This window comes from Lytechinus variegatus, chromosome 1, assembly GCF_018143015.1.
Source record: "Lytechinus variegatus isolate NC3 chromosome 1, Lvar_3.0, whole genome shotgun sequence".
In the NCBI taxonomy this organism is placed as follows: Eukaryota; Metazoa; Echinodermata; class Echinoidea; order Temnopleuroida; family Toxopneustidae; genus Lytechinus; species Lytechinus variegatus.
Window position 1 is genome coordinate 15,506,166 of NC_054740.1, and position 25,521 is coordinate 15,531,686.

Consider the following 25,521-nt stretch of genomic DNA (forward strand, 5'->3'; position numbering starts at 1 on the left):
TAGGCCTAAATAGATAAATGATAAACATTATTTAGTTATTCAGTCATACAGACTTTTTTAGTGGAGATAAAGTATACAAGCACCCTTACTTTTGTGGATATAATCATAAATATTCCCATCAACAACTCTTCCACACCTCTCTGTCTCACGTACGGCAACACTCACCCACACCCCAAACTCGCATATTCACTCTTACAATTTAGGCCTATCTTGAATTAGATTATATTGTTTTGTAGTGATTATGAAACCGAACCAATGAATCCGACGCGAATCCCGTTCAATAAGGAAGGGTGACATTAATATAGATCACATCCTACAGCTGTCAGAATTGAACCTTCAAACTGCAAATAAAAAGTAAAATTAGTTTAAAACTGCAAATTTAGTTACTACATGAATACACAATAAAACATGATACAACTCAATCAGCCAATAGCGCAAAGAGTTACCATTGAATATGCCCTTTTTTTATAAGCTTTACAGGGTAAAAGATAAGGCCCAAACACTGGTTTGTTACATTTCCATAAGTCGAATAGAAGAGCTATAATGATGAAGTGGTGGATGAATATGGTTTGCTGGGTAGCAGGAGTATGAGATAGTCATCCTGGCAAGAACATATAAAAGAAAGAGGGGATGGAAAGGGGGTGGGGCAGGATAGATAAATGTGTGTGTGGGATGTGGGTGCGAGAGGGAAAGAGAGGGAGTGATACAAACTCTTAATAACCAAAAGAAATAAACCTATACTTTCGCTTTTTCTTAGATCTTTTAACAATTGCACACGCCTGTTTATACAGCCAATCAAAGACGAGCAAAATGTTAAGTGATTGAGTTGTAAAATTGACTTACAAGAAGATGAAAAGGAAAAGTTTGTCCAATTTGCAAATAACTTTTGTGTTCGGCTATCCACCCCTTGGACTGAATAAAACCTCGCGCGAGCGCTCAATGGAGATTAACTATGAAGGGAGGACTATTAACGTTTAACCATTCCTGACTTATTAAGATCTTACATCGCTTGCCGCAAGCAAGGGAACAAGGGAGATTCGTCAAGGAGCTGTGATAGGGCTGTGAGTGTCGATCTGACTAAACTTCGACTTATTAACCTAAAGCAAAAAGGAGGCGTTGTGCGCAGAAGCTCACAATCACGTGTTTGGTTCTCGTTTGTTGATTTATTATTTTTTTTTTACTGAGCGGGTTCAAGGGTGAGCAAAATCTTCCGGAAAACTTTACTCCATCATCACCTGATAGTTAATCGAGGTGTAAGCCGCGTAATTGATGACATTAGATGCGTTAATTGCAATCCAACGACCAGCTTTATACAATTTACCCGTGGCGGAGAAGAGGAAGCTTAGGGCTTGTTTTGAGGGATCATACTGCATCTTGGTGCACGGCCTCAGCTCCTCTAGAGATGGATGGGAACAATCCCGCGTACTATCACTACCTCCCAAAGGGACAGTTCCCGGTACCTATCACCAATGGTGAAGTTAGTAACTTTCCATCCAGCTATAGCCCCCAACCTCCATCTTGTCTATATGAGACCAAACCAACTATCCACAACGAGGATGCCGCAGGGTATGGTCACGCTACCGGTCTACAGGTACCCGATGGTCGGGGAGATGACGGGCTAGCTATTCAGCAACAGTACGTCCAACTTCACGGCGCCACAATGCCAATGCATTCTCAAACGAACCCTCAGGACTTATCTAGGCCGCTGGCTCTGGCCCAGCAAGCCTGTAGCCAGTCGCAACAGTGCGACGGACTCCCTATAAATTCTCTTGCGTCTCAGCAGCCGAATTATGCTCGAATGCATGGGCTTTCGATGGCGGGACACCATGGCGCTGTAAACGGTGGCCAAGGGCAGTGCCACGGGCAACTAGCACACCAACCGCTTTACACAATGGCTTCCGAGTATCCTATGTCCTCAGCTAAGATGTCGAAGAATGCTAATGTTGGTCAGAATCTTCAATTTCCATGGATGAAAACAACAAAATCTCATGCTCATATGTGGAAGGCAAATTGGCCAGGTAAGATTTGGAATTATTTTTCTTTTGTGAATATTGCATTTTAAGTTTTCACCCTACTTAAGATTTTTTTTGGCTAGACCTTTTATAAAAACCTTTTCCCCTGTTTGAAAAAAAAACAACATTTGAAATTAGCGATTTTTCGTGACCCGTTTCTCTTAACCGGAACTGTTTGAATCCCTTTTCAATAATTTCTTGATCTGGTTTATATTATGCAAAATAAAGCCGACCATTTGTAATCTCTTTTAAAGTCAAATTCAAACCCATTATCACAGTTAAGATTTCCTTTTTAAAATTGACCAAAACAGTTATTGTTTCTCGATATAAATACTGCCAATTGATTACAAAATATTCCGAAACTTTCCTTTATTTTCTAATAGATAATTTACAGGTTTACTTTCAAGGATAAACAAAACTATCATAATCATGATTAAAATCATCTCTGTATTGATTTTATGAGACTTTTCCCTTAATTATGATCGAGTATACAAGCCTTTGTCGTCCCTATTTCACATGGTTCCTTACAGTAAAATGTTAAACTAAAATGATTAAAAACAAATTATTGATTACATAGAATAACTTTAATATTACATCATATTACAAATATATGAATACTATTTCATAGCTATTTTTCTGTTTTCCATTTTATATCTGTTCAAGGTTTGCATTTAGTAAGAAAAAAAAACATTTTGAATATAAGATGATCACGTTTCCGCCATTCTCATTAAACTGAAATTAAGACATACATGATAGTTTGAGAAGGAAATTATGCTTTAGTCATATCATTATTAGGTTAGTTCAATGATGTATATAGATATTTGTCACGTCAACCATTATAAGGACAATTCTTGATGAAAATTATTTGTCATTGACTGAAAATTATTAATTTCTGTCCACATGCTTTTAAACTGACCACATACAAGAGAAAATATCATTTCTATGAGGTTGATAGATTGATAGTTCAGTAAATTATCATCTTTAATAAAATTATAATAGGAATACATGTTTTACCTTTACGATATATCTACAAATGAGGCAAAATTACTTTGTTTTCATCCTGCTAAGACAATAAGGTTTTAAAAGGGATTAAAAGAATCGGTGGATCGAGGGTTCAGGCTGAGTATAACAATTGTGATGCCGATAGCTTAGAAAATCTAGTTGGTTTGGAATCACTTCAGGGAAATAGTGAATTTTGGGGAATATCAATTATGTTGTTATAGAGAAAAGACGATTGAGTTGTGTTTTAAATTGCACCTCTTGCGGATGGCCGTTTGTAGTTGAGTGCAATTTGATGGGCGGTCACGGTTAAGTTAATATCTTGAAACGTAATTTCATAACCATTATTTGTATCAGTAATTGGTGGTATGCATGGGAAGGGCTATGTTATCCAATACTGATGTATATTCCTATTAAAATTTGATTTTAGGATATAAGTAAATATGAATGAAATAAAAATCTATAATTAGCTCAGTGATATTTGTAAGATTATGATTTTTTTCTTTATAAAATTTGCAACGGAAATGATTAAAGACGGCTACACATGATAATTTACAGCCCCTGAAATTAAAAACAAGGTATATAGCCTATATAAATGCTGTAAACTTCGCTTTTAGGGGCCTGCATTGGCATATGCACGGTAGCCTGACAGAAGGAAAGATAGTAATATTCGAACAGAAACGGAGAGAGAATAAATGATTAACCCAAAGTACATTCAATGGATTTATTAGTTTAGGCCCGGGAATACGAGGGGCATGAGAACTCATTATGCAGTATATAGTGCGTATATTGAGATTGTAATTAAAACTGAGATTTGCGGCTACTCAACCGGCTATAATAGCATTGCTACTGAAGAGTCCCACTTTTTCTATAATCTTCTGCAAATTGGGATTGGTTTACGTTTCGATATCAAATTAAAATGCATAGTTTTAGCCTTTATGAAATGATAAATAAGTGAAAACTAAAAATGAAACAAGACGGTGTATATTTGCGAATTGTCCTTTTTGTTACGATATTGTGCACGTCATAACTAAGAAATGTTGAAAAAAATGTATTCTTAAAACAAAAAAAAGATAATGCTACCTCGACTATGCACAACAGACTTCGAAATCCTTTTAAAAAATAAATTGATGTGAGCATGTACTAAACAAATTACTGCTGTGTTTTTTCCTAATTCCTTCTACATTTAAATGTTTTTCCCAAATCGCCACATTTACGTTTGAATTTGAAGTGATCATACCATTTATAATGTGCAGTAACAAATAATATATCCAGATCTACATTTTAAATGTATTTGCGCTTCTTAATGATATTCAGATTTATTACATTAATTTAGGGGAAAAACAAAGGGGCCAATATACGATCATAATATGACTTCACGATGAATTTGTCAGAATTAATTAATTCGGCTTTGAATTACTTTTTTATTTACCATCAGATTTTATTTTAATGATTGGTAATGGATTGCGTTACTTCATATCACAAAACATCATAAAGTGCTATAATAAGTAAACTAAACTGAAATGTTAGCAATGATTAGTCTGCGTATTATTAGCCTATAAGCTGTATATTGTCATTAGATTTTGTAAAAGAAAGAATGAATTGACCAAATCGAAGTTTCCTCTTCATGGAAAATTATAACAAACATACAACACTACTTATAGAGAATCTGTTTTAAGCCCACTGTTCTAAACTTGAATACCAGTTATCGCCCATTTACAAAATTTGAATAAAAAGTGATGCCAGTGTCTGTTCCAAAATTATGTACACTGTAACAAATATTGGGTAAAAGTTTAACCAGCACGGGGGTAATTATGTGCCCAGCCAAGTTGGGGCAGTATTTTACCCAATGCGGAAGCATATTGCCCAGTAAGAAGCAGCAATCACATTAGAATGAGCAAAATTGTCATCACACTGTATGAATAAAAATGCCTAATGTTGGTTGAACACATAATTACCCTCATGGAGCATTTTTACCCAATATAGTAAAATTTGAAAACTACTCAAAACTTAGTGTTAAGGCAATATATGTCTCCTGCATAATGAACTAATACACAAAGTTATACTAATCTTAGTGGTAAACACGGTGATTATATCAACAGAAGCATACGAACAAAACATCGAAATTGACGCTTTCTCGCATCATGTCTTCGAGCTACAAAAAATGTATTCTATAAAAGTATTTCAAGTACCGATGTCACTGTGTTGAGTTGTGTGTCTTATTTTGGGCGACGGCTCCGCCAGAACCGTCGACTGTTGCACCTGCAGCGCTCGGGCGGTTAGCGTGCTTTATTGCTGGTTCAGCACACGTCGCCACATTTGTCTATGTAGCTGGTGAACACCACTCGCTAGAGGCAAATCTTGGCTCAAAGGCGCCGTTTTGATATTTTTGGTATTATCCTCTACCGTTTACCACTTTATGACAAAAATTATGATGTCAAGAAATGACACGGGGTATGAATGGATTCAGGGGTGATTGAGTCCTGTTCCGTTGTCTCAATGCTGATAATACATTTTGCAATTGACCCGGGGAAAGATTTTTTTTGTCACTTTCGCATAAAGCTTAATCATTAATGTAGAAATATAATTCTAAGTAAGATCTAATTCTCACTCTCGGCACAGATACGAAAATAAGACATTTAAAGTGTATTATCATTCACATCATATTTTCAAAATTGCAAGTTATTACCAAACACACGGTTGATATATTTAACTTAAAAGCTCTACTTTTATAATCAATTAATTGAACATTAATTTAGTACGCATTTCTATCATCTTAAAATATATATTATATCGCGTTTAACGGAAATAAGAAGGGCTTTAGATTAAACAGAATGATGGAATGATGATATCGTTGATTTTGATATGTTTACATGTAAGCTATTGGATGACCTGGAAGTACTTAGGGACCAAACTTGTAACCTTGGACCCCTCATGCTCTTAGAGCGACTGAACATGAATGAGTACACACCACTTCAAATTGATAAATGATATCACATTTTATTCTCATTAAAAACGCCTCTCACACTGTTAAATGGGGGTAGATGATTACAATTAATCGCCCCTGTTCATTGTGTACGCTGAAAGCTGGGAGGGAAATCAACTCATTGCTGCACCAAAACAGTTAATACTACAACTGAAGTTAGTGATGAGATTTTTAGCAGGTGTCCCGTCAATATTAGAGATGTTTTTGCTATGTTTTATAAGTTGTTCTTCCCCTTTGGTCTAGCATTAGTGTGCACCCCAGTTTTAGTCATATTTTGGTAATTATTTTGAACCGGCTTTTTTTTGGGGGGGGGGTTAGCATAGGGATAGCGAGAAGAGGGACACGGTATCATTTGATCTATTATGATATTATTTATGACTTAATAATAATAATAATATTCCGCATTTATAAGAAAAAATTTCATAACAGAAAGTAAACAAAATTTACATCGTAAATTTCAAATTAAAGTTTACATTTATTCATTGCCAATAGAAAAATACATAAAATTACTCCATTGTTACCATTATAATAAAAAAATATCATTACACTCTTGGAAGTAATGATGGCTTGCATATCATATTTATTGAATTATGCACTATAGTGATCAAGGGCAGATGAATTCTGTGATTATTAAATCTCACGATATAAGATTGTTACGGAGATGAAGGTATTTCATAACTGCTTTTATAGATAAATTTTGAGCCCTTCACATACTGTTTGTAATCATAAATCACAATCAAAATGAGATCACTAATAATCATTGAGTACTGTAGAACTTACACCCTTTTCACTATTTTCTAAACACACAAATCTGTCATAACTAATGGAATAGTGATATGTATAAGAACAACAATTTTATTACTCCTTCTGCTACCACAATACTATACTACTAATATATGTATAAGAAGTAGTACTGCTATTACTACTAGTACTAAAGAGAGTAATAATGACAAAAATAATAATTGATAATAATATTTATTGTTTTTGTTATTATTATTATATCAAAGATAACACAGCTACTGCTAATATAATGATAATAACATAAATGATAATGGTAATAATGATAATACAAACGATATTGATGATGGCAGGACTAATAATGACATTAATGGTCATGATGATAATAATATAACATACAAGTTACGACGTAAAAATTTATTCACCAGTTTATTTCAAAATCCTCGTGATTTTGAGTGTGATTGTTTCACAAAACATACTGTAGTGCTGTATATAACGATGTAATATCAAGTTTTATTGGTAAAGACTAATTCAAATTCAAATAAATCGATTATGCACACTCGAATTTTTCATAAAAATGTAACAAAAATGTTAAAGCTCTGAATAATAAACGAAAATGTGACAGGGCTAAACCTATCACAGTGAGGATTGACTTTTAATCCGACATCAATATTTACCCGACATTAAGAATACAATTCAATTAGCATGATTAAGATTTTTTTTCATTTAATCATATATTATCACATATTTTGAGATATCATGAAAATGGATAATTAAATAAAAATGTACAGTGTGAATATTGGTATCATTTCTTGTCTAAATCGTAGAGCATTAAATCAATATACTCAAATGGTAAATTTGGGATTTATATAAGCCTGTTTGAATTTATTTTTAGTTCTGTTTAGCTCATAATTTATGTTTTGCTGAGCGTATGTAGCATATAATTTATTTTCGTCATGTGAATTAAAAAGTATATGGTCTTACCTTACTATAATTTCAAGTCTATTCCTTTTCTTCTTGTAAAATAGATCAGTCACTCTCACTGTACTGTATATTCTAATTTTCATATGTTATACCTTGATAAGAATATGGTTATATCGTGTCCACTTTATTTCAGTTGTCTTTTTCCCTTTATTTCTTTTCTAATATCACATCTTAACTGAACGTAATATATTTTACTGATTCTGTATATACAGGTTCATAGGATAAAAGTAACATCCAAATGTTTTAGTTGGGTGATATTCTTTTGTGTTTTTTTTTCTGTTTTCTAAATTTGAGATAGGGTATGCTAATGTATTTTTTAAACTGAACAGGCTTTACAATTAAGTGATATTCAAAGATTACTAATTTATTTCATCGCATAGTCCCTTTCAAACCATATCGTATAGAATTATGAAATTAAGAATTAGGAATGAAATTTTCCTAATATACAAAATATTCAGAATAATTGAATCTATTCATTTTGACAAGAATTTTGTAATTTTTTAAATATTTTAAACAATATCTTTTACCTCTCTAGATGTTATTTTTTCACATTGAAATACACATATAAAATACATTCAAATTCTAACATACCATCAACAATAGATAAAGAAAAAACAATGTAGGAAATCGTCTTCGAAACTTACTCGAGCTCATCATCTGACGAGTCTATTATTTTTAATAAAAATTCTAATATAAATTCCTTTGACATATCTCTACAAAAAGAATAGATTGTTTGTAGAGTGTGTACCGTACACATGATATAGTCTTAGGAAATGAAATTAAAGATTTATTTTATAATGATCCACTTTCCTTTTATTACGTGTTAACATATAGCTCAGAACCAAGTAACTTTCCAACACTTTTGTTAGAATGTTTTCGTTTAATGCCCCTTCCTATAACCACATAATATACTACGACTTTGCTTTCTACTACTAAGAGTAATAAATGAGGTTCAGTATATTGCCTGCATATTAATTTCAAACAGAACTGTAGAATAAAGATAAAATATTTTTAAATGTGGGTTTGTAAACTTCGTTGCCCCATCGTTTGTCTCATACAGTATATGCCCTGTACATTGTACAACCAATAAAAAATCTCATCCATGATGTGAGCAATAGTTAAAAATTACCGTTTTAAGATTGGTTGTAGCTGATCAATTTACAGGGCAAGCATTTGAAGTTATTGAATTGAATGAATAAATTTTTTATTGTCTTCAAAAATATTATAATGAAGATATATAAAGGTTGAAAGGTGTAAAAAGGAACGAACATAAGATAAAATGAATTTTTTCATTGTTGGGGGGAAGATACATGTATACGGGCGAATGAATTATTTTGCTCTGGTTTCCCTTCATAGTATGACTCAAATTATTTTAGCAAAATATGAAGCGAATAATATCAAATTAAGTTTTAGAATTCTTCATAATCATAATGATTAAAGGAAATTGAAACTTGAACAGTTTCATTGAATTGCCGGAAACGACTGCCCGATAATATTTTTTTTTCATTCGCTTCGTTCTTTAACTAATTGATTTTTACCTCGTTTTCTATGAGGAATTATTATTTTTTTAAGTCCAACCGTCAACACGTTTCATTAAATAATTTTTATTTGATTAAATATGCTTTCTGAAACCCCCTTCCCACCTTAAACTTCCGAATGATGCAAACTTCCTAATTACATTTTAAGCAAATTTTAGTATCATTATGAGTAACCGCGACACACGTCAAAATAATGCTTTGCCCGAAAATGTCAGGAATCGGATGAAAAAATTGATTGATCTTAAACTCGTGATACTTTTCGTTTTTACTTCGTTTTCTTTCCTAATCAATTCATATTTTCATTTTCGTATTCTTCACCCTCTTCGTTTTATCATTCGTCTTCCTTTTATCATAAAGTTTTCATTTGTATTCGCATTCTTATATGTTGCAAAGAAGCTAAAGAGAATCTAATAAAATAAAGAATGGGCATGGGCAACGATGGGACCAGTACATATTTATTTTTTTATCTTTCCGATACTCGTAAGGATACAAAAGCAAGCTCAACATTAGGCCTAAATCTCACGGTCGTCTCTTTGTTAGACAAATTATAGTCATATCAAGTTCGCAAAATATTGAAATGTAAAACTATTTTAGTAATACAAATCGTCAGTGTTTCGGCGTCAAAACTGTTTAACACTCGGCATAATAGCTAAAAATTTGAAGTAAATTGCTCAATTATTCCATACATTTAAAATTGTAAAATTGGCAGAAGACTATATAGCCTTGTTATACATCTCGGTAAATATGTTAAGCTGTAATTATGTGGTTTGTTATTAGTGCTTCTCGTCAAATCACTGCGGACACTTTTAGCAATTATGGCATTATCTTTGACAACATCGCTACTCATCATGGGCAGTTTCATGGTAGAGTGGTGTGTAGCAGAAAAGGAATATTTTATTCTATGCTCAGAATTTGGTCTTAAAGCTTCTTCGTGATGCTTGGTTGGTTGTCATGATTAGAGTATTATCTTGAGGTGAGAAGGCAACAAATGAAAATAAAAATATCCCCTAATTCTCACGTAGGTGCCAGAGACAAATTCTTTGCTTGATACATAATTTCACCCCGAGCGTTGCGGAGACTGCTTGTCTTCAACTCGTAGCAAATAGGCCTTACACTCGGGGATGATTTAAGAACGGATGTGCAAAATACACCAATAGCTATAATAAATAACTATACCTTCTAACAAATTATTTCAAATTTATACAATGTTCTTAAATTTATGAAATTATTTTATAATATTATTATTTTTCTTTTTAGCCATTTTCTGACTTGTTAATATCGAACTTTTGCGAGGCATGCAAGGAAAATGATTAATCATTGCAAAACTTTTGTTCTTCATCGTTTTCCCCCATTGGTGTATAAAATAAAAGTCAGAATTCCTTTTGGAAATCTGAGAAATAAATGACGGTTTGAAATTTCATTTAACTTGCTAATATAAACTTTCATTTAAGTCATGGGAATATTAATTTGGTCGATGATGGTTTTACAAATATAGTTTTAATGTTTCATACTCTTAACAGTTCTTGGCGTTTCTGTTAATTTACATATTGAACTAAATTTAAAGCATACATATCCTAAAGTGTATAAAAGTACAAGAAGTAAATATATATATATTTTTCGATAAATGATGCCATTTATTTTAAGAGGTTAAATTGAAGAGATTCAATTCTGTTTCATGATATTTTGTAGATCTGCGGATTCATTTTTGTTTCAACGTAAATCAAGAACTTTTAGCGCAATTTGTTGAATGTCAATTTTAATTTATCAAAGAATGGCAATAATCCAAAATAAGTATGACAATAAAACCCTCACCCTTAGACACCACATTCACTAGTTTACTTCATAATTCATAATTACTTTGATAATATTTCAAAAATAATAATCAAAGAACAAAATACGAGACGATGAAAGCAAAGAATATGCATAAGCAATTTAAATTTATATTCAAATTTTGAAGGCGATTGTTGGTAAAAATATTTTCTTCTCCAAGACTGCGGTCATTGACATTCTTTTGGATGTCCTATGCATTTTTTTTTAAATCATGGCCCTGAAGATGATGAGCTTAAATGTTTAATCCAAAAATAAAATACCTGGCGTCAGTTTCTACCTGACTCTACTTTAGTATATAATATACATATAGGCGTATGTGAGATTAGCATAAGACCTTCCTTTGGTTTTGGAGGATAATTATGGTTAGAAATGAGATCAGTCAGTGGGATAAGATCGGCTTTTTGATGGAATTCGCAAACTTTCCAAAATAGCACTAGAGAGTGGGCGGTAAGGAAATGTCGAAACAGGTTGTGTCGTGAACTGGATTTTTGTGGTAGATTTTTTGGCGGAGTCCGGTAGCTCGCGGCCTCGGTTAAGTATGTGTTTTGTGGATGTGGATTGGGTCATCAGCTTCGTTTCGTTTTAGTTCTTGACCGTATATCCATCTATGATCTACGGCGTCCTTCCACCACTTAAACTGTATAGGGGATAAAGCTCACAGAGAAAACAAATATTTTAGCTTTAACCCCCCCCCCCCAAAAAAAAAAAGGGGGGATGCGTCTGATTTTTTTTTTGCTGATGTCAATGAGATAGATTTTTGTTGAAATTAATATGCATTTGGTATATCGGTAGTTTTTGGTTAAACCGTATCGATGCTTGCTCTCCATTTTTTATATATGATTTTCTTCAGTTACAAACTTTTCTTGCGAAAATAAATGCTAACGATTTGTAGATAGATTTCATTGAATATTTTATCAAGGATTTGTTTTTTGTCGATTAATATAGTTACAAAGCTGAATAAACGTTTAATGTTCCTTACTACGTTTAACTTAACAACATAATTAGGACAAGCATTTACTTATGAACATGTAGTCCATGTTTAATCTTATATCATTGTATTCTAATAATAGGAAAAAATCATGCTACTTCAAATTCATTTGGGATCACATTTGTTAAAGTATTGATGACAAACGATACTAAAAAAATAAAGAGAGTTGAGCATAAATACTGTGAATGATGAAGAAAATAAATTCAGTCTTAATGATTTGTCTTTTATAAACCATGATATCTTTGTTCAATAAAAATAACAATATTTCCAGACACGATGAGTATTTAACGGTTAAAAACATCATGTAATACCTTGGAAGAAGTTACTGTTTTTACTTTTCTGTACAGAGTCCAATGTAAAGAATGGGGGAGGGATAAAAGTGAAGAGAGGAAGGGAGAGAGAGGAAAAAAACAGCGGCATGTAGTAAGGGAAGAGAAGGGGGGGGGGGGCATCTTTTAAAAATGGGTATGTAGACTGCGTTGATTGTGTTCAAAGAAGAAAGCTTTAGAGACGCGACATTTTCAAGGACATTAGAAATAAATTGCTCTCTTCTTAAGACAGACTTGGATGGTGGGAAAAAATAAAGCATTTGACAACTAAGAGAAAAAAAATACGAAAAGTGTGACGTTTTGCGATGTGCTTCACACATTGAACAAGATTCTGTGAATTCGCTCTCGTAACCGTTTGCATTTCATTAACCGGTAATTAGTAGAGTTATTTCTGGAGGTTTGTTTGAACATGTTTTCAGACTCTAAATCGGTAACATTAAAGGAAATGGATTTTCACTTTTGACTTTAAGTTTCTGTAAATGGGATCTTCCGTGAAAGTCCTTTACAACATAAATACTTTGAGTGTATTTCTATTTCAAACTTATTGACGGGATTTGTTAACTTTAGTCGCTCTGTAGGCCTAAATCCCCTTTTCAAAATGTCAAATGAAATTATGAATAGAAGTAAAAGGATTTCAAATCAAATTATTTTGGCAGCAGTTGCAAAGTCATACATATGATATCTCAGTAAGGAGGACAATAATCACAGGAGGAAAGAAGTATATATCTTCTGAAATATATTGTGATAAAAATAAAAAGCTTCAATTTTAAATGATTGGAGTGGTGGTTTTATGCAAAAGCATCGCTTTCCAAATACAAGAGACTGCTGCCCATAATCATTTTCTTTCCCACGTATAGATAGACCTTTGTAAATGTATAGTAGCCCCTTTCTTGTATGATAGATAAAACAACCGGAATTAATTTACATTAATTATCACGGCTAAGGCGGTTAATCGTCTCAAGAATTAATAAGTCCTTATTGTTTCTCTTTCTCCTCTTATGCAAAATCTTCTCATTTCTCGACCCTCTTCAAACCAATTGGTGTCATTTTGATTTAACTCATTGCAACGAAGGCCTAAATTTGTTTCTTTCAATTATAGAATTGGCAGTGGGATTTGTTTTAAGGGTTTTTCATTAGTTGCTTGTGGGTTGAATGCTCTGAGAGTTCGTTCAATTGAAATTTGGAAAGATACAGGGGTACTTAAAATACACGTTGCTTGTAATTACTGAAGCATCGAATGTAATCTTGTTAAGATGTTTAAACCGTAACTGATGCCTCTTATCTGCGTTTAATTATACCCCTCCCTCAATCAAATTATTTGGATTCATTGATGTATATTCACGTGTTGACAATATCTACTAATATATAAATTATATTATTGAATTTGCATCAAAGTAAAATACGAAACTGTATGAAATGTTTTTTATTATTATCACACGTTTATTTTTATTACTTCAATCATTTTTATTACGAATATAACAGTGCAATTTAAAAAACTATATGTTTGAATAAGAAATCAAATAAGATTGTGTATATAGTACCTCCAACTTTCGTTGCCTTTGCCTAATAAACCAAATTATTTAAGTTAAAAAGGGAAAAATATGCAATTTGCAGTTTACTCCATATAGATTTAATAACATTTTCCCTGTTATTCATATCCTTGTTTTGATCATAAACTATTAAAAATGTAGGGCAACATACTGTCCACACAATTGGTTAAACTTTATACAATTCTGGGTAGTTTGAAACCAATAAAGTGTACTTTGGATGAATATTACCCAGAGTTGGATAAATTTTTTTACAAATTTTTATGTATGTACTATGTTGCCCAACATTTTAATAGTGTACACTGTGGCATCCTTATTTTTTTAAATTATCATTGTAATTAATTTATCTATATTTATCAAAATGCGAGACTGCCTGATTGCACGACACTAATCCTTATTATCTTTCAGTATATGATGTATTACCCATTTAGTCTATATATTTTATCTATATGTTTCGTTATGAAACAACACTTTCTTTAGATTTTAACTTTATCGTTTCACAACTGTCTATATTCTATTAACTTTGAAACGGACATGTAAGCCCATTTTTTAAACTAAAATACGTTTCGAATGCTGATAACTTTGTAGATATTAACTATGTTTGGCCATTCAACATATTTCCACATGATCCCGTAGTAAAAAAAAAGAGTACACAGCAAAAACTGGTGTTAACCGGTGTACATAGAGGACCACACCAGTTATTTTACACCGGTGTTAACTTGGTGGTGTTAGTTTTACACCTATAGGTGTTATTACAACACCTATGGTTGTTACATTTACACTCTTTGGTGTTATATTCAATCTGTAGGGTGTAATTTTAACACCTCAAGGTGTGGTCCTCTATTAACACCAATTGGTGTCAGTTTTAACACCACAGTTTTTATAGTGTATTGTGTGCTTTTTCCCCTCGCAAGAAACCCAATTTCTGATCAACTTTCCTCCAGAGTTACATAATGGCGTTGATCAGTGTTCTTTTTTTCCGTCAACATTTCTATGTTTCGTAGCAACTTTAGAGAAGGCGCCGGAAGCAACGATAAGAATATAGTATCATCGCTCTTCATCTGAGCATGCCGACTTTATCATAATCCTTAAAGTATATTTGGAACATGTCTATCCACGGCCAAACCAATGACATACAGATACAAAATATTGACTTGTGGTTGAAGATTCTGTTCCATGCATTTCCATTTAGAAGTTTTAGAAATTTGACATTTTTTCTTTGTATTTGTAGTATTGATCTTCTAATCACCAAGCAGTTCATTTTAATGTCTTGATCACAATCAAATAGGAAGTAATCCTGTTAAAAAAGTACAAATTTGGAGATTTCATATATCAATTAACACCAATTGGTATGTTTGGTGTTATGTTAAAAATCTCTGCTGTATTTTAACACCGAAGGGTATGGTCCTCTCTGAAAACTGACTACCTTATTTAACACCACATCTTGTACAGCGTATGGATTATGGTTTGCAAGTTTTCTGTCCTAATGCAGATAGCATTAGCGGTCTTATGCAAAAAGAAGACTGGCAATGCACCAGGGAAAATGAAGTTAAAGTCACTTTTGCCATTAGGTTTATCTCATATTGAGACAAAGCATTTGACAGATATTGAGTGAGATATTAAAAAAAGACGATGTACGCATGACACTTTTTTATGTGTTTTATAGTTTAATTCTAGTTACATGCCGTAAACTTTGCTACCACTTAACTGTATTTTACCGGTAACTCTAAGAAGGAATCTGAAAGTGGGTTAAGCATCCTAATTGTTTTACGAGTTCTTTATTAACTATACGAGTTTTGTATGTACGGGTTGTACGTGTAAAAAAGGTGAATTCTAACGCGCCATTGCAGCTTTAGCACTGAAACCATAAAATAGCTCATGATGACATTGTACTGTCATTGTAATTTTATTGTCACATTTAAACATATCAATATGGAATTAATATCTAATTGATGACTTCATGTAATTAACATGGTTGTAAAACATAAGAATTCCTTTGAATCAACATAAAACCGTCCCATTTTTAAAAACTTTTTTGATCAATTTTCAAATGATTCTAATAATATGCAATATTTTTTAAAAGTAAAGTAGAGCCATTTTAACAGTGACCTTTTTTCTTAATGATGAGAAATTTGAGAGAAAAAGAGGGAGACATTTGTAAGTAATATGATGTTCGGTAACTGCTCAATTAGTTAGGGTATTCCCTGGTGCTTTTTTTATATTCTTCTTACTGTCTTTATTATTAATGACACATCATCAATTTAACTTAATTTCTCTTTTATTTTTGCCGAAAAGGGCAAGTTTACTTTAGCAGTCTGTCATTATTTCTGGATTTTTCTCTTCCCAATCTTCATTATCATTACGACTATAGTACTTTCTTCATGTTCTTTTGAGTATTTATCCCTCTTGGGAAAGTATTCACATATCGTTGTAGTTGTATAATTGTGGCTTAAAATGTTTAAATTTGGTAAATCGAATTGGATCTCCTTAACGGGTTCCGCTCCTGTTCGCTCCGTTAAGTAACAATGCTCTATCTAAATTCTCTTGAATACTTTGAATACAAACACAGTCCCCGAGTCGTGCTTTCTGTAATTAGGATGTTAAAGAATGTAATAATACATTGGCGGTTTGAAGATTTTCTTTTCTTTCTTCCACAAACATGACAAAAGGCGCCGTCCGTACGGTGGGCTGAGCTGGCTTCATCACCGCGACGAGATCCCGGGCTGATTTTCGGACCATTTCGCATATAGGCCTATACATCTTGGTGGCGGTGGCCCCTTTATGCACAAAATAATTCGTTCTTTTTAATTATAGGATTACGAAATAAAGCCTTTTGTACTGTAATGAGACAAGTCTTGGATTTCATACTGCGGCTATTAGTGACTATTAAGAAGAAAAACACCCTTTTGGATTGAAGCTAGACATGCTTGGAGCATGACTTAAGAAATCAAAGTTCGCCACTATTCATAATCAAGCATACATATGTGAACCTCAAGGAATAATTTATTAATGTATTTATGATTTTCAATTATTGGATGTTTTAGATCCATTCCTGAGGCGATCGAGTCTTTGCTCATACCGGACCAGCCCTGTGGAATTCACTACCACAGGTACTAGGTTTGACGACAGACATTTTTCCTCTATCATGTATATTGTAATGTGTTTTTTCTTGTACTGAACTTAATTTTTTTGTTTTTGCTGTTTTCTAAGCGCCTTTAATTTTAATCAAAATGGAAAAGACGCTAAATAAATCATATGTATCATTGTTACCATCATTAGCATTTTATTTAGTCAGAAGAAAATAATGCTCAAATGACATGGCGTCATCAAAAGGAACGCAAATTTTAAATAATTTCATAAGTGATCTTCAGTGTACATGTGTTGCAAACCCTACATGCCCTAAGAGGAGTTTTATTTAAATGCCTTCTTGTACATGTATTTAATTACACTCGTGTTTTTTTTTCGAATTAAGCCCTTAATATTGCATCCACTTTAAGATGTCGAAATAAACAGTCCTTATACATGTATGTACATTTTCAACAATTATTATAAAAAAAAAAACAGTTAAATGATCAACAATTCGACAGCAAGATTTTAGAGAAACATTCGATGATGACTACTTTGCATATTAAAAATGTGTTATATCACCAGATATCCTGAGTTTCATTAGGAGTATAACATGTATAAATACTGGGTGATAAGAGGTATGTGCCTTTTGCAAATGATTATAATATTTAAAACAATTAAATGATCTATGAACTTATTTTTCATCCATTTTCAACGACCATAGCATAAACTAATGAACATTATATTTCAGGTTAGTAAATATATACTTGTAGAATATAATCTAATATTTTTTTAAAATTCATTAAAGGGCCGAAGCCGAATATCTATTTTGCTGATATGAAATGGAATTGAAAAGATTTTTTTTCTGTTGGAAAGAAATTCAATTTTTCTGGATAAAAATGGCAAAGTACATTTTTTTAAAATCACTTTTTGATTTCTGATCATCAATTCATCTACCCAATATTTACAAGTCATACTTAACTATTTTGTGGATTAAATTCATAATTTAAGTATAAGTTTTAACAGGCGTTGGTAAAAATTGGTAATTTACCAGCACGTCGAAATTTTGAAAAGTATACTGACATGGGATAAAATTTAGCGCAAGGCCCTTTTAATACATGACGTTAAGATTACAATAAAACATTTTCTGTTTATAATGTATGACGGGCAAACAAGAGCTACATTTATGTAGTATGTTCCAGATATCCATAAACTCTTAAAATGATGGCAACATATTGTCCACACAAAAATTGGTCTTAAAAATTATCCAACTCTGGGTAGTTTGTCAACTATTACTGTGTAATTTTTACCCAAAGCACACAATATTGGTTTTAAACTAACCAGAATTGGATAAAGCTTTAACCAATTGTTGTGTGGACAGTATGTTGCCCAACATTTTTATGTATATCAATAGCTCTTGCAAGATTGGCTCAAGCACCATTATGACCTATGGGTTTACGGCATAAACTAGAACGTATTTACCAAATGCAGGGTTCATAATTTGGTAATACCATGGTCTGCTCATACATTTTGACATCGATGGGAGAGAAAATGAAATAATGGATACGACCCAAATATTTATCTTATCAATTTTAATCATTTGTGATTAATAAAGGTTTTAATAGCACTTATCTTTCACAGGAACTTAAGTTCTTGTGAAAGTGCGTATGATTTGTACTCTTGAATGTATTTTGCTATTTTGTGATCCATAAAGTAACTATAATTGGACTGTTCAAATTTACGTAATTTATAGAGGTTAAACGTAAAATTTTAGGAATACTTAAAGGGATGGTCTAGGCTGAACATATTTATATCTAAATAAATAGATAAAAATTCACAGAGCAAAATGCTGGAAATTTCATCAAAATCGAATAACAAATAATGAAGTTATTGAATTTTAAAGTTTATTATCAAGAGTTTGTGAAAATAGGTATATGCACACTGTCATCAATATTCACTAGGGGGTTGATGATGTCACATCCCCACTTTCCTTTTTCTTATGTTATTACATGAATTCATAAATATTTCATTTTTTTCATACATGTGTAAATGATGTGTCTACATTATGATGAAAAAAAGTTGCGGCGATAGATAATGCACTTAATCAGTTGTCAATCCAATTGTTTTAGTTTTTGGTAGAAAATTTTGAATAAACCTAATTTCATAAAGCAAAATACAACAGAACAAGTGGGGATATGACATCATCAGCCTACCTAATGAATATTCATAAAGACATGCGTAGAACTGTTTCACCGGAAAAATGCAAATCTTTAAAATTCAATAAATTTGTTATTTACTATCAGATTTCAATCAAATTTTCATTATTTTGCTCTGTGAACTTTACTCTATTTATTGAGATAGAAATATTTCCAGCATGGACCATCCCTTTAAACATGCTTTTTATCCTCTCGCTTTCTTACTGTTTTCGCTTGAGAAAAGCTGAATACACGATGTGAATTATGACGTCCTCATATACCTGCACTTTTTCTCCTTCATATCATGCGAACTAAACTTAAAATATTGATATCGCTGTCTATAACCTATCTAATTTGCTTTACATTTTATATAAGTAGTGAGTTTTTCTTTTTAAAGGTATAGTCTATTTTTTACATTTAGAATTAAATACTGGGAATTTATTTTGATTCCGTTCCAGATTAAAATGAAAAATATACATGCCAATGTAATTAGACGAATAAATGAATTGATAAGTACTAACTATAAGCAAATAAAAAAATACAGCTAATTAGATGAAAGTGTTACTGCATAACTGGGCGTTGTGGCGTGTGCCTGTAATCCAAGCTATGTGGGGAAGTTACAAATTGATGCAGAGGTTCGAGTCCTGGTCACGTCTTTCGGATGGTGACGTTAAAGGTCGGTCCCAGACGTAAATAATCATATCTGATTGATACACGTCTGACAAAACTCAAATACACACACACACACACGCATGTCCCACTTGTTGATGTATGTTTTCGTTTTAGTGCATACTTTTTCTTACATATATACATGCTGATACGTTGAGGACTATACTACTCCAGACAGAGGATTTTCATTTATTTCAGGACTGAAATTAATCATTCTTTAAATGTTTCTGAAGAATCAGTGAGAAAATTGATTCCAAAACTTAGATTAAGCCAGGTAGTTTACCTTTAACTTTGGTAGAAGTCCTAAAATAGGACTATCTAGTGCATCACCGTAACATCAAAGTAAGACCGCCATCGGATTAAGATGTCCCCTAATGCCATAATCAAACAAAAAATGTGTATAGAAGTGTTGTACTCAGTGACTTCAACATGGATTCTCGACTCCAAGATGACTGATCGTTGTATTGTATGCTGTATCTTGAAAAGGCAGACAAGAACACAGAACTAGTCATGTCATATTAAGTCCTTCCACGCCACATTGGATTCAGTCATTATGAATCCTTGAGAGATCAGCCAGACTTGTAGAATTTGGGTTAAACCTTTATAAGGAGAAGTCGGACTCTCCTCTTGGGAAAAGGGGTTAGAGTTGTAACACTTAAACGCTAGGGACAGTTAACATTTGTATGTAATTGTTCTATTTAGAGAGTATCGTTTAAAAGAAACCTTTCCAAGTTAAATGCACTTATAGTCCGTTTTCGTAACGTGTATTCAACTAATAGGTGATCATTAGAAAAGCCTGGTTGTACAAAGAAGAAAGATATAAATGAGATCAATTGAATAATGGAGCGGTTTTCCGGCTTTTTTTTGTAGAGTCAAGAAGGTAAAAATGTTGATGTCAATAGTTTTTGTTCCTGAAGCAATTGCGCGCCGTGGCGACGCCATTTGCAAGCCATAAGTATACCGGACTCGTCCAATTTAAACGGGACTAATGGCAGTGGCCAGGCCAATGCTGAAGGTACTACAACCTCAATCTTATGGACCTCTTGGCTACTGGCTTTTCTTTCAATCAGTGTTGTGATAAGATTAAACCTCTCCACAACAGATAGACAGACATGATACCCCTATCATCACCCTACCGTTACAATTTTTTGTTGAGAGCTTAGTAAAATACACAATGATTGCAACAGTAACTATAATTCGGCGGCCTTCTTTGTGTCGTGTATTATAACGGACTCGTTCTCCCCCTTCAATTCAGCAATTTCCAATTAATTGGGTTCTTGCTCGGTCCTTCCACCCGATTCAAACCAGTCATTATTGCCCATTCGCGTTCCATAAAGAAAGGACTGGCTAGCCATGATACTAATTCTTACACAAATAACATAAAGGCCTTGTTAGAATAGGATGAGGGTCGTTAGTCTGATGATATGGTTCTCGCCATTTAGACATTATTTGAAGATCAGATAGTGTTTGGTTCACTGACCGTTATAAGATACTCTAGAGAGATATCATCATAAACAGACCATATACTGCAAATATCAGTTGCACAATCATAAGACTGGTCAATGTATATAACACTCTGAGAATGTAAAGTTTTAAATATGAAACTAGAACAATTATGTGATAATCTTGTCGCCTTATTATCATGTAGTTTTTTATTCAAATCAGAAATTTATAATGATAATGTTGATACAAACAGCATTAATAATAACACAAGATGTAAGCCCCAATCAGTATTGAGATGTGTACTTGCAAATGTCTGCTTTAATATACGACATGAATTGATTTTGGGTCTATAAAAGAGCTTTCTATTTCATTGACCAAAAATAGCTCTTAAACTTGATATATAAGAGTAAAAGCCAGTAATTAGACTATCTGCATACTTTAAAATGAATCCAACCAAAATGGCGAGTTGTTTGAATAGAAAAACGTCAATCTGAAAAGTAGATATGTGAAGGTTTGAAAAACTCTAACAATGGTGAGAAAATAATGAATATCAAAAGTCGTAAGATTGTTCACTCATATAGGAATTTCAAATTTTAAATTGGCCTCCTATGTAATGTTGTAGTAACAGCTCCTCAATTTATCCCAACACAGGGCAAATGGGAAAGTTTTCCATACCATTTGTCATAATCTACTCACCAATTTCGCAATAGGACATTTACATACTCTTACTCTTAGTGATGTGTATTGAAGTATTTTCAAACAGCAATAACTTTCTTTTTCTTTCTTGATCGATTTCTTTTCAGTTCAAGCACCCTTTCCATACTATTATGAGTGATTTAATTTGTGACAGCGCATATCATGCAGTTAGTGAACCGTCACGAAATAATTGAATAATCATTTTCACCCTTAATTGAGTCCACCATAATGTGACAATTTAACTTCTTATATCATTATCATATTTTTCCTTAATAAATTTAGTTACTCACCGTGTTTATAAGTATAAGTTTGGATTTTTTTAACTTAGAGGGGTACTCCATGCTGAAAGTAATAAGATTTGAACAGATCAGAAAAATCAGAATTACAAAACACTGAATAAGAAAGTTATAACATTTTAAAGATTTCCATTATTTCAGTGAAACAATGCTATGTATGTCTTCATGAATATTCAAAGCAAATTCAATCAATCATAAAAATACAGGTATATACAAAGTAGGTAAAACATGGGATTGGGAGCCCCTAGAAGTTTTCATTAAAAAAAACTTGTGGGTGGGGCACCACCATGGTACAATCAAATACCTATTCTTTTTTTATTTGATAATGTGAGATTGTGTTTATTCAAAATTTGTCCGACGTGAATTAAAAAAAAATGGATAGACAAAGGATTTAATGCATTAGATATTCATAGCTGCAATTTTTTTCAGTATAAGGGTTACATTATCATACATACATGTATGAAATATGAAATAATTGTGATTTCATGTAATAACTTTAGAAATGGGAAAGTGGGGATATGACATCATTGGCCCATCTTGTGAATATTCTTGACAACGTGCACATAACTGTTTTACTGACCAAAATATTGTTAAAATTAAACTGAAAAATACAATAATTTCGTAATTTGTTATCTGATTTTGATGATTTTTTAGCACTATACTTTTCAGCCCGGAGTGTCCCTTTAAACTTGAACCGTAAAACTCTTCATGCTTTCTAAATCAACCATTGTACTGTTTCTTTGTTGTAGGTGCTTCCTTTGCTGATTTCGATGAAAACAAACGAACAAGGACAGCCTACACCCGTGGACAACTTCTAGAACTGGAGAAAGAATTCCACTTCAATAAATATATTTCTCGTCCCCGACGAATCGAACTCGCCGCCATGTTGAATTTAACGGAACGTCACATCAAGATTTGGTTCCAGAACAGGAGAATGAAGTGGAAGAAAGAGGAAGCAAAGAGGAAACCATTGAAACAGGATGCTGATGGGAGTGAAGTTGGTAGTCAGAGTGACATCATGGCAAATGATGAGAAGATTTTACCTGATTCAAGGACTGATCACGAGAATATGAACACGTTGGTAGGTGAACGCGGTATGGAACGCGCAGCGCAGGTACAAACGCAACGCCATCTGACGAACCACAACTCAACGTTAGAAAGACAGGACAATTCACCGTCACAGCGAGGATGCGCGTCGCCAAGTAGTGAAGACAGTTTAGAATTAACGAAGAACATAAACTCACTGTCATCGAATCTAAGACCAACACAGGTGAAGACACAAATTATTGATGCTCAGGCCTTTTGATCTAGTCTGTGACTGAGTTTTATTTATAGCAATTTCAGGTACTATATCTATATCTTTACTGCAGTATGAAATGAAGGCACCTTTATGAGTCCCTCATCATGATGTCTGAAATCTCAAGGTTGATTAGAGATAAAAGTACCACATTCCTATCTGATTCGCGCACCATATTTTTGAAAATTCTAAATTGAAGTTATCAAAATGTTTGACAGGAAATCATCTTATTGTCATGTCTAGCATTGTTTCGAATGATTAAATGTTAAGTCATATTTATGCCAAGTATATAGTATCACGTAATCAACAGTGCAAGACCAGCATTCTTTGGATTGTTTAAATATTACAATATCAATATTAAAAGAAATATAATTCAGCGACTGATAATCACATGAGGTTTGGAGAAGATAGCGTATGAAAACAGTCTTTCTTTTCTTTTTAAGATTTGGGTATACTCACATTATCGCATCTTTAACACAGCAGTGTGTAGTTCAACAGGCGAATACAAGTAATGGTATTTAAGATTTTAAAGCCAGAGAAGATTTATCGTGTGGATTCTTTTGCTTTCCAGAGTTTCATATCTGACACGAACAAAGCATCGCTGTTACGAAATTGCAACTATTTGTGCTCATAAGGAATAATCAATTAAACCAATTTACTTTCATGTTATTGGAAATTGATGAAAAGCTAATGAGTACATGACAATTTTTTTTTCATAGGTCCATGGAGCTATTACAGAGTAAAAAATGAAGTGCTAATTTAGCACTTACAGTGCTTGTATAGAGACTGCACTACGAGTGCTGATTTTCTAGTTCAAAATTAAACTAGAAAATCAGCACTCGTAGTGCAGTCACTATACAAGCACTGCAAGTGCTAAATTAGCACTTCATTTTTTACAGTGATATAGCTCTGTGATAGGACCGTCTATAGCAGTTCACAATTAAATCATAGATAATGATAAAGTAACGCTTGATTTTTGACAAATATACCAAATAGCATGATAATGTCTTGCTCTCCATTGGATTATAATAATTACCATGACTACTCAAATACCTCTCATCAATCTCTAAAATAAGCTATTTTAAACTACCTTTCTTCCTTTGAATTAATAACTTTGACTACATGGGCTTAGTGAAAACTTTTGGTTGCTATATGCACAAACTTTGTTTATGTGATCGATGGAAATGACGTTAGATAAAAAAATTAAAAAAAAATTACTAAAAACCCTAGCTACCTCAAAATGTCGTTCTTCTGTTTGAATGAGTTTATATATTCACGAGCGATAATGTAAATATTGTGTACAGTTATAGACCCCTTTTCAAGTCTATCAAGATTACAATGTATACCGTCTGTTACATAATACTCTCATTTTCATGTTTTTCCCAGCGTCATTTCATTACAATAATAGCAATAGAAGTAATGATAGATGTAGTCATAATGTAATATTGATAATAGCAAACAAAATAATAAAAATGATGATGACAATAGTAATAATAATACTTATGATAATAATAATAACAATAATGATAACGATAACAATAATAATAATGATAATTATAACGATGATTGTACTGATTATGATGATTTCATTCCATTACCATTATCATTATTATTATGGTTTATTAAAATATTGAAATTGATCATGATAACACCAATGAAAATACTTGCTTAAAGCATACCTTTTCGTTTAAATATTTCTTAATACACCATAAGCGTAAATTTGCTCACACTTTCCGCCATATGAATTCAGTATTAAATAATACCATTAGACTACTTGTGTAAAATTCAGTGAAGTTAAACATTCATACCTATATATCTTATATTGATACTCGTTGTATAGAGATGATTAACGGTTTATAATGTTATTGAAATTTTGTTCCTTATACTTAAACCAGACATGATTATATG

At 32.7% G+C, this 25,521-nt stretch overlaps 1 protein-coding gene across 1 annotated transcript; it reads left to right on the plus strand.

Moving 5' to 3' along the window:
* Window positions 1-1,045: 1,045 nt before the first annotated feature.
* Window positions 1,046-24,384, plus strand: LOC121407129 (homeobox protein Hox-B7-A-like). The gene is made up of 2 exons (XM_041598065.1): window positions 1,046-2,018; window positions 23,066-24,384. The coding sequence occupies exons 1-2, from the start codon at window positions 1,403-1,405 to the stop codon at window positions 23,620-23,622; spliced, it is 1,173 nt and encodes a 390-aa protein (XP_041453999.1). The 5' UTR covers window positions 1,046-1,402; the 3' UTR covers window positions 23,623-24,384.
* The last annotated feature ends 1,137 nt before the right edge of the window (window positions 24,385-25,521 follow it).

Coding starts and splice junctions, on each gene's coding strand:
- LOC121407129 (XM_041598065.1), top strand. CDS start 1,403: ATGGATGGGAACAATCCCGCGTACTATCACTACCTCCCAAAGGGACAG. Junction 2,019..23,065: donor GTGGAAGGCAAATTGGCCAG/GTAAGATTTGGA, acceptor TCTTTGTTGTAG/GTGCTTCCTTTGCTGATTTC.